Here is an 11,266-nt window from a genome sequence, read left to right as displayed (position 1 = left end):
CCCCCCCCCCCCCCCTTTTTGGGAAAAAATGCATTATTAAACAGTGTTTTGACATTATTTCAACCATACACCTTTTCAAAAATACATTTTTTTCCTCCAAAATGAGGCTCAAAAGATAGATAAAGCCCCAAAACTAGAAGATAAGTCCCCCTAAATCAAAGCATGTTCTTATAACAATCTCACTCATAAAGCTAAGAGTTGAATAGCAGAATTATACCATTAACGATAGATTAAATGATAGTAATAAAAAATAATAATGATAGTATGACACTAATACTATTCTATCTTCCCTTTTTTAACCTTAAACCTACATGTGTACAAGAAAATTGACAAAGTCAACTGCAAAGAAAATTATTTATCCGCATAGATTACTATGCAAGAAAATTTTTCGGTAAATGTTCAAGGAAAATTAAAGGAATTGTCAAATTGAAGAATAGTTCACAAATGTTACGAAACAATTCTAGAAACAATGTATATTCGAAAGGTTGAAACGTTTTGGTTGTTGACATGAAAGAGAAGAATAAGCAAATAGCTGACATTCTGAACAAAGTCTCCTTCATCATAACTATTCATAGAGAATGCCATTCAAAAAATATGAGCTGCTCAAGTAGCTGGATTTTTTTATCGTTTATTTTCTTTACAATAATCTGCAATTTTCATTTATTACTTGGGAACTATCCTAAAGCAAGTGGCCAAATGCATTAATACCCAATTGGGCTCACTTAAAGGTTCAAAAAAGCTAGAAATAATGTTGGTAATACCACCTTTTACCCCTCCTAACGGTTAAATGATGAGCTATAAAAATGGTACTCATAGAAGCTAGGAAGACCAAAAGGGCCCTTACATTACCTTCATTTTTAAAATTCAAGCGAGCCGAAGGCAGGAGGTTCTGCAGATAAGTCTTTCACTGCCCTATCAAGTGGTTCCCCGCATTCTCTTGAACTAGTCAATTCATGTGATCTTAAAACATAGTCTACAAAAATATCCTTCACTACTCTAAAGATCAAGTCTAGATTCCACGATAACTAGCGAGTCTTGCGAAATAAAAATCTCTTCCGACATTAATGCTAGAAACTAGCCCTTCTGAAGAGGTAGTTGCAACTAATTCTCCACATAAATAGTAGGTAAAGAATATTTCAGGATAGATGAAAACTTGATTTTTGAACCATCATTGGCAGTTCATTTGACAAAGATTTTCATCTGAGATGCAGACAGCAAAAGTACAAAAGAAAAATACAACTCAAGAATTAAGTTTAACAAGGGAATATTGGAAGAATTGAAAGAAAGCTGGAAAGGTCTGGGTGACTCTAAACAGTTATTATTATAATTATTGCATAAAAAAGGAAATTTTGCACTGTGGGGTTTCACCCTTTCTCTGAATACTAGGTCCTCAACTTTTCACCATAGTTGTAAAACAAGTTCCGACAAGAAAAATTGTCCATATCTCTATGATATCCTCGTATCCCCTCACATGTCCAACTTTATAACTAACTTTTATTGCCCAACTTAAGTTGGTGTTCAGAAATTTGATGGCAAGCATGTTTTCACGAGGACAACGTGACAATTTAATAGAAAATTGAACAGTTTCTGTTATTGGGACGGATTATACAATTACAATGAAAGATTTGAATACCAACTTGCTAATTTAACAACGACTGAACGTTCAATTTCTCCAAATAAACAAGAAAGGTAAGTTACAAGACAGTTTTCGATTTTCTCAGGGACCAAGCAAGTCAATCTGGGCTGCTTTCTCTGTAACCAACGAAGCCCACACGCCAGCCTCTTCTGATCACTCCCCAGAATGTTACTATGGACCACCTAAATGCTGAAAATCTTCTTCTCTCTCTATAATCTATAAAATCACATTTCTGGTCTCATCTAGTTTGCTCATTTTGGTCTTCAGTTCCTCAAAACTTTCTATTTTACTAGCATTAAACAATAGTTTTGCTTAACGGAAAGGGGAAAAGATCATGAAGTTTGGTAAATAATTTATATATTAAATGGTGCCAGAATGGCAAGAGGCCTACATGGATTATAATTTTCTGAAAACCATTTTGAAAGAATTTCAAGTTTTTAACCGAAGACATAATCCAAATATCAAGCAAGATGGCAGCAGGAAAAAAAATCTTACCTTGTACAGAGCATTCAGTGGACTAATAACGCCCAAAAGAAATTCTCCTAAACCCCAAACTTCATCAGACCTTGAAAATCAAGTCATTCTTGTGAATACAGTGAGACAAAATGGAGAAGAAAGCTTGGAAACTATGTTTCTCGATGCAGATGATGGAGGACAATATGAACTTGTTTACTTTGAAAAACTTGATGGTGAGTTTAATAAAGTTGCGAAATTTTACAAATCTAAAGTAGAGGAGGTAATGAAGGAGGCTGCTGTTTTGAATAAGCAAATGGAAGCTCTAATTGCTTTTCGGATTAAGGTGGAGAATCCAAAAGGGTGGGTGAACAGCTTGGAGGAGACAACACATCTTTCTTTGGATATTGCAGCTTCTAGAGCAGCCATATCAGCATCTACTCCATCTGCAGCTAAAGCCAGCAGTAAGTATATATTCTAAGCAACTATGGGAGATTGATAGTGAAAAACTTTATGGTTTCTTTCATTGGTAGTAGTTACACTCTGTATCACAAATCTAAGAATTTTTAGGGGCGATTTTTCATATTAGCATTCTTTCACTTTCCAATTTATTAAAAATAACATTGGTTTGCTTCTGCTATTTTTTCTCATAAAGCTGCATAGGTTTAACCAGTCGAGTGCATGAACTCAGCCAGCTTTGCCATTCAGTTACTTAAGTTTTGTCCTAACCTACCCTACCGCTACTTTTGCATCTTTTTTACACGTTCAACAAATGCATGTTTTTAGCTTTTCTTCTTGTGAGCTGAAAACATTTTGATTCTCAGCCCAAACTCTGAGCATATAATACTCAGCAGCAGGCAAATAATTGCTTTTGCAGGATGATGGTATCTTGTTGATCATTTTACACACGAAAACAACCTTTATACGTAGGATGCCATTTTCAAACCATGGACTAATACGCCAGATTAGCAAAGTAGCAAACTACCCCGATGCATTAAGTGATGATAAGCACGCAAATTTGATTACTAAAATGACACAAGTTTCTTATTCTGATTCAGGAAGAGTTCCAATGGATGTGATAGATGAAGAAAGTTCAAATAATCAGGGACAATCAGACTGATCAAGTGATGACAAAGATGCCATTGAGATGGTACCAGTATATTTAAAAGATCAAAGGCATAATCAAAATACAATCAGGACCACAAGACCAGCACCTTTAGAGATACTTAACCATGTTAAATTTAACACTACTCAAGAAACTCCTCGTTCGACCATTATAGGGTTTCTCAATCTTCCAAATCAAACCGACTTAAAGTTCACTAAGGATAATTTGAAGAAAGCAGAAAAACAACTTAAGAAGGCTTTCATTGAGTTCCACCTCAAGCTTAGGCTACTAAAAAGCTAAAGGTATGTTGCCACATGATTTAGGAACATACTCATTGCTGTTTTGTTCTTGATTTTGTTGTTACTGATATACTTCTTTACAAATGAAACAGCTTTCTTAATATTTTGGTGTGCTCGAAAATCATGAAGAAATATGATAAGGTATCCGCCAGCATAAAATGTTTATATGTCACTTTTGCTGTATAAAATCATATTTAGTCAGATAGGAAACACTTGAAAAACCAAAAAAAAAAAAAAAAAAGAGAGAGAGAGAGAGAATTCAGAGTAATATATTGATACTGTCAATGCAGATCGCTTCAAGAACAGCATCAAAATCTTATATGGCAATGGTTGATAATTCCTATCTAAGCAGCTCGGATGAGGTGAGATTTTGCTTTCAATAGGAGAGTAAAGGAATTTCCTTTTTTTTTCCCCCATAGAAAAGAAAGCTAAGAGATTTATGAGTTGCTCGTCACGTTGTTTTATCAGAAGTTCTACATAGATTGCGTGAGAAAAATGGATATTCAGATCAGGTGATTTTTTGCAATTATAGGTCTGCAAATTGATGGAAAGGGTAGAAGCCACATTCATCAAGCACTTCTCCAACTCGAATCACAGGAAAGGGATGGGAATCTTAAGGCCAAAGGCCAAAAAGAAAAGACATAGAGTTACATTTTCAATGGGTAAGGTATTCGACTTTCTGATTAATATGTTAGTCGGATTAAATTTTAGCTTGTTTGTAGGGAGGATCAAATGATGCTCAACGCTATTAAGGAAGAGAAAGAAACTAAAAATCCTTATTTATTATCATGTCTAGTAGTGCATACCAACCATGCACTTTATTCTCTAAGAGATGATTTTTTGAATATCCATTCAAACTATGTGTACCAAATATCTGCAGGGTTTCTTGTTGGCTGCACCTTTGCTCTCATAGTGGCCCTTGCTTTAATCATCCGAGCACGCAATATACTAGATAAAGATAAAGAAGGCAGAGTTCTATACATGGAAACTATGTTTCCCCTTTACAGGTTAATCCTTCCTCTTATCGCTCTTTCGATGTTCAAAAATCTATGTTAATTATAGCTAACAAAGCAAATCTAAATTTTTAACATGGTATTTAGCCTTTTTATTGAAAGACTTCAAGTTCATTCTTCTTCGGGGCTATTAAATCTTTCCACCTATCATTTTATTGCAGTTTGTTCGGATTCATTGTTCTGCACATTCTAATGTATGCTGCAAATATATACTTCTGGTAGCGATATCGAGTCAACTATCCTTTCATATTTGGATTCAAGGAAGGAACAGAACTTGGCTTCAGAGAAGTTCTACTCCTCAGTTTTTTGTCTAACTGCACTAGCCATATCAAGTGTACTTGCAAACCTTGATATGGAAATGGATCCAATAACAAAAGATTACAAGGCAATAACAGAACTTCTACCTCTGGGTTTAGTTCTGGTGAGATACAAAGATTAGACTTGCTTCACCTTTTCAACATTCTAAATTTCTGCGAGTACTTAAATTCGAGTTTTCCATTCTCTGCAGCTTGTAATTGTTACTTTTTTCTGCCCTTTCAACATTATATACCGCTCCAGCCGTTTCTTCCTACTCATCTGCTTATTTCATTGTTTCTTAGCTCCTTTATACAAGGTAAAGAAATTATTATCTTAGTCATACTAAAATATGTACCAAACAGAACTAACACAGTTAATATACCCCGCACCCAGGTTACATCACATGACTTCTTCTTTGCAGATCAGCTGACAAGCCAGGTAATGATGTGGACTATCAGATAATTAGAATCTGCTCATTTTCTTACCTTATATGCACTGAATTCCTCAATCTCAATACAGGTACAAGCTTTTAGAAGCCTAGAGTTTTATATTTGCTACTATGGTTGGGGAGATTTCAAACTCAGAAAAAATAGTTGCAAAACAGGTGATGTTTTCAACACTTTCTCATTCATCGTAGCTGTGATTCCATACTGGTGGCGCCTCCTTCAGGTACCTAACAAATAAATTATACATCGCTCACTACTTCAGCAATTTTGGACTATCTCGTCCAAAAATTTGGATGTTAGAGAGGAAACACATTTATAGTTATTTATTAAGATTCTTTAATGTGATGTGTCATGTGATGAACGGATTCAATTTTTTATCAAACTTCTAGCACACACAAAGTTTTAAGAAACAAGTGGCAGCAAGACTTGAAGCGAGGACATTTGCCCAATATCATGTAAAACAACCTCATGTTAAAGCTTAAACTCTTAGAGGGAGAGCACTTTTATTGATTTGGCGTATGCTATATTGCTTCTATAAGCATACTTAAATCAATCAGAAAATTCTTATTTGGACGACGATTAATATTCTTGTATCTCTCTCTCTCACACACACACACTTAAAGATGTATTGTGTTTGTGTCACAGACCCTATGAACAGAACGAGAGAGAGATTCCGAGACAGTTGGTCCTTGTTTGCCTTATATTGACTCATTTTAAGCAGGACTGATACAGTTTTTTAATTGCTCAGTGTCTACGCCGTTTGTATGAGGAGAAGGATGCTAAACAGGGATTCAATGGCTTGAAATATTTCTCTACAATTCTGGCAGTTAGTACTCGAACAGCCTAGACACTTAACAGAGGAGTTATTTGGAAGTACATAGCATGGATAGCCTCAGCAGTTGCTACTATCTTTGGCACATATTGGGACATTGTTATTGACTGGGGTCTTCTCCGACGCAACTCTGAGAATTATTTGTTGAGAGACAAACTTCTTATCCCACATAAGAGTGTGTACTTTGTAGCCATTGTGAGTTTTTAGTATCTTAAAAGTAAGCATGACATACTTTTAAGCATAGTCAAGTATGCTGTAACTACTCTTTTGTTGCACGTCCTCAATGTCTTGTTGAGATTAGCCTGGATGCAGACCGTAATGAGTGTCGCAATTTTCTCCTTGAATGGACAAACTCTGATTGCAACTGTAGCTGCTTTAGAGATCATACGCCGTGGTATATGGAATTTTTTCAGGTGATTCCCTAAGTTCCGTGCATTAGTCCCTTATCATTGCGAATACAATTTACCTTCTTATAATTGGTGTTGGAAAAATAGAAAACTTAGTAATCACCATGCTAATGCCATTACGCCATTCGGGTCAAACCTAGCATTGGCTATAAGGTGTTTTAACTACCTCTTCTAAGAGTTCAATTTGATATATATATATATATATATATATATAGTGTTCAATACACATGCTCATATACATCAAAATCATTTTTACCAAAAGCCTAACACATGCATAATTTTTATGAATAGGTGACAGTGAAGCTGGAAACCAAGACTTTTTTGTCTACTCTAAAACCTTGTTGAACTACTTTTCTCTAAGAGCTTAAGTTGTTAGAGATGGAATACGCTTATTTATTTAAAATTAGCCTTCAACACAAGACAAAACAGGCGTGGAACTTGCCACTAAAAGTTAATCCTTTCAACTTGGATAGCAATAACATCTCGTACATTGTCGCCTCGGGGTGGATACCCTAAAATTTAAATCAATTAACTGATATTAACTGTTTTTGTTTTTCTCACTCAGGTTAGAGAACGAGCATCTAAACAATGTTGGCAAATATCGTGCATTCAAATCAGTGCCATTGCCTTTCAATTACGACGATGATGAGGACAAGGAAGAATAGATATAACACTGATTAAGGAGGACACAGGAGAAGATTATATATAACATTTAAATGCGATAATGCAGGCAAATGGCTATGTAGAATAGAGTTCGTTGATTCTTTCATTGGAATTTCGTAATTGTGATGTGTGACAGCCTCATATGATGAACTTCTTCACACATGAAAGTTTCATCGATTCAATATTTTCGAAGTTATTTACTTTATTAACTTGAACATGTGCATTATATTTGACTCAATGGCCAAAAGTGAGGTAAAGAAATACTCATTTTACTAGGCAGGAAGGTAGAAAAACATAAGCAATTAAGAAACAGGCTGATAGACACTAACACGCTGAATACCTTGTTAAGGGGGCTCATTGCCAGCCATTTATGCCCACGAAGAACATCAATGAAGTTTTCTCTTCTTGTCATATCCCCATCAATTTGAGGAATCTGGATTTCTACAAATTTGATAAAAGCTCATAGCAACGAGGAGAAAAAAACACAGGACCTGAAGCAAGTTTCACCAGAAGACAACGACCTCTTAGCATTCCTTTCAGCTGTGTTCATGCTTAGATTTTTATAACTCCATATAAATCTTCAAAATGTCCACATAAACATCACAGTTTCACTGATTAGTTACTGACGGATCCAAGTAATAAATCTTCATAAAAAATCTGTGAAGTTTTTTTAAGATGAAATGTCTTTAAAAAGATACTTTATTTTTCAAAACACGAATCTACAGCCTTACCAGCATGAACTCCGAAGTCACCATCTCCGGCGAGAATTAAGAAAGGGTGTTTTAGAGGCTTCAAATCCTCGGGAATTAATATCAGCTTTTACACTATCTATTTGACTGGACGCGTCACCTATCGGTATTTTCCCCATGTAATTCTAGTCCAATTTTTATGTTTCAAAAATAAATTTGATATTGTAACTTCTCTCGTAAATTTTTCATTTTACTTTCACGTTCTATATTTTAAATAAAAAATTATATCATGCTATACACATTAGTTTCTATTTAATCAAGAGATTATAAAAATCTATTTTTTTGAACCGAATAAAATTTATTTCTCTAGCTAAAACCAAGAACTAGAGCAAAAAGCAATGCATACAGGTGGCGAACTAAATTCATAAAAGTTGTGATCCCATAAAACGAAATTTCACCAGTTGATTTTATCAAACAAAGGTGGCTCACTCTCACCTGTAAATTTTTTATCGAGTTAAAAAGCATTCATATATAAACTTGTCTGATATCGCATTTTCTCTTACATGGTTAAAAAGCGGTTGGGTATAGACATGCCACACATTGTCTATTTCAAACTTGTCTGGCTCCATCCACTTTCAGGCGAACAAAATGACCAAATAGAACAGAACCCAATAGTGGTGTCTACTAATATTCAATTCTCCTTACGAAACAAGGCATTAAGGTGTTAACTATCTGTTTTTCTAGTGGCAAAAGTGTATAGGAAGGTAATATTTCCTTGTATACACACATTTTGGTCAGGGCAACGGTGAAGAAAGACGTGACTAAGAGTCTTGAATGAAATGCAAGTCATTATACATTCAGATCAAAAACTGTCTCCATGGAAATCCTAACAAACTCAATTCAATTCAACAATTTCATCCTGTTTCCGAGAAATGCCAATCTTCCCAAATTAAGCATTATATTCCTATAGCTCCTGGCTTGCTTCCAAACAACATTTAGAGTAAATAGGAAATTGTTTCCTATTGAGATGCATACCATACAAGTAAATAAGCAACTTGAACTTTCCTTTCAGAACCATGACAGTTGGTTTCAAGACCACTCTCCAACGAACCCCAGCTTTTTCCGTCTTCTAATAGTAGAAAAGCTAATTTTTTGGAGCTCCATCACAAGTATATCTACTTATTAAGGATTCAAGTAAACCATTTTAAAGAACCAATCAAGTTTGTAACTTTTAGTGAAATTGATCTTCTCTTGACGGTAGAAAAAATCTTAAGTCATAAAACAACCTATGATGGTTCCAGCAGCAGGGAAAACTAGAGAAACTAGTGTATATGTAATATGTTTATCAACAGAAAGGTAATTAACACACAGAAAATAGACAGAAGACCACCATCATAACCCTTATTTGATCATAAGAATCCTCAGGGAACACAATTAATATTTATCAAAGTTGTCAAACGAAGCTATTGTTAAAACTCATCAAAGTTTCTAAAATCAAATGCATATCGCCGATTAATACAACTTCCTATTTATAGAAATCAATTCCGTGCCATCATGCTATGTGTTAAATTTTTGGCCTCCATTCTTTCAAGAACTCATTTTCAACTACATATTCTCCGATTAATTTAATTTTGCACGTGAACCTAAATTTTTTTCTTATTTTTTAACCACACATTCTCTAACAAAACACTGTTCCAAAATACATTTTGACCCAAAAATGGGCTCAAACAAAGAAAATTCACAACCGATTACTAGACGACAAAGATGTATAACATGCACACATTAATGAACAAGATCTTAACTTAACCCTATCCAATCCTTCCAAACAAAAATGCCACATATGCAATGTATTCTACATTAATTTTATTACATAGTGCATTAACTCGAAAAAAGTGCTTATTTTATTTTCCGCTAGAACCAAATTATACATTTAGCAGAGAGCAATGCTATGTAGTCCCAAAGTTGAAACCCAGTTTAAGTGGGACTAGATGATAGGTTAAATGAAATGTGAAATTAAATGACTTATTTAATTCTACCTATCAATAAATGCCACATTAGTGCCACCTAAACTGATGATGCAACCCCAATGGGGTTAAATAGTATTACTCTTTAGCAAAACATCCTGCGTATAAAACTTATAACTACATGGATAAAGCATATATTTTGAAGAGATCACATTTCCCTCATTTCATACCATAACATAGGTGCATTGCAAATTTCACTTCTTCAAATTGAATCATAATTTACCCCAAACCATGGTAAGCACCAAACTGCACAAAATAAAAATGATTTCTACCATGCATAATTCTCCGCAGAGTGAGGCAAGATCAATCTGCATAAAATGCCAGTCATTATCCAATACAATTATTCAAAATATATCAATTTCTATCAGAAATTCTCAAGTGGTTTGGTTAAATTACCTCAAGTAAATTCTCCTAACAGCCCCAACATTCAATCCGTAAAAGTTAAAAATTATAAACTAAAACAGCATCTCCAAAACCCTCAATTCAAGATTCTTTCTTTTGCTGAGAACCTTTCAATGTTTCCTCCTTCTCATCTGATCCCAATTTTTCACCGTCCCCTTGGCTATTTAACCTTTCTTTTTCCTTTTCCAATTCCTTCACAGCCTCCTCCTCAGCTACCTTCTCAGCCTGCAAAATTGGCGCATAATAATCAGAATGAGCTTCCATACACTTTTTCAAAGCAGCGGTAGCCTGAAAACATTTTTCCACAATATCCTCTTTGTTCTTCTCTCTTTCTTCCACGCACTTTTCCCACTCTATAAACGTGTCTTTACAGCCACCCCCTTTCATAAATAAGCAAAACCCACATTCACCCTCCTCCTCCTCTTCTTCGCCACCATTGGGTCCTGTAATTGATTCTACTGAATGTTTTTCCAAAAGGGCGCCTCTTTCTTCTGTATTTTGTAGAGTTTGTGACGTATTTGTATCGGATCGTGGATCCGAGGACTCTTGAGTTAGGGCATGCGATTCGGGTTTGGGTTCACGGGTTTGAGGGGAATTCGAGGAAGACATGGTAGATGCTGTGGAGTTTGAATAAGGATTTGGTGTTAAAGGTGTGGAGAAAAGTCCCCCATGGCTGCTCCTTTAAACCTCACTTCATAAACCCACGCCCACAAAAATATTTGATAAAGAATTTTGAGAATTTAAAAAGATTAGTCAACGTTTGATTTTATTTTTATCAAAATATATTTTTCTCTTTCCTTTTTATACACATTTTTTATTAAAATAATATTACATGTAAATAAAAAAAATTCTTTATTTTTCATCCGTACATTCTCCATCAATCTATTATTTTAAATTTTATTTTTCCATAAAAATAGATATTGAACACCCTCTAAAAGTGCGTTTGGTAATCATTTTTTTCAAAATGTATTTCTCTCTCTTCTTTTCAAGCACACTTTTT

The 11,266-nt window shown here is 34.8% G+C and overlaps 1 protein-coding gene, 1 long non-coding RNA gene and 1 pseudogene across 3 annotated transcripts; 1 reads left to right on the top strand and 2 right to left on the bottom strand.

The window, feature by feature from the left end:
- Positions 1-1,622: 1,622 nt before the first annotated feature.
- On the bottom strand, positions 1,623-7,625 carry LOC111398910. Of its 2 annotated transcripts, none has more exons than XR_002703447.1 (2): positions 7,492-7,625; positions 1,623-2,541 (listed from the first exon to the last, which is right to left on the bottom strand). It is a non-coding gene; the product is annotated as an uncharacterized LOC111398910 (long non-coding RNA). The 2 variants fall into 2 exon arrangements; XR_002703446.1 differs by having other exon boundaries at positions 1,623-2,535; positions 7,492-7,587.
- LOC111398909 lies at positions 1,971-7,480 on the top strand (annotated as a pseudogene).
- Positions 7,626-10,111: 2,486 nt separating the features above from the next.
- On the bottom strand, positions 10,112-10,966 carry LOC111398908. The gene is made up of 2 exons (XM_023026069.1): positions 10,261-10,966; positions 10,112-10,172 (listed from the first exon to the last, which is right to left on the bottom strand). Exon 1 carries the CDS (start codon positions 10,873-10,875, stop codon positions 10,348-10,350), a length of 528 nt encoding a protein of 175 aa, XP_022881837.1. The 5' UTR covers positions 10,876-10,966; the 3' UTR covers positions 10,112-10,172; positions 10,261-10,347.
- Between the last annotated feature and the right edge of the window lie 300 nt (positions 10,967-11,266).

This window comes from Olea europaea, chromosome 8 (assembly GCF_002742605.1).
Source record: "Olea europaea var. sylvestris chromosome 8, O_europaea_v1, whole genome shotgun sequence".
Classification (NCBI taxonomy): domain Eukaryota; kingdom Viridiplantae; phylum Streptophyta; class Magnoliopsida; order Lamiales; family Oleaceae; genus Olea; species Olea europaea.
Note: the sequence above shows the minus strand (reverse complement) of the source record. Positions and strands in the feature narration are given on the sequence as shown.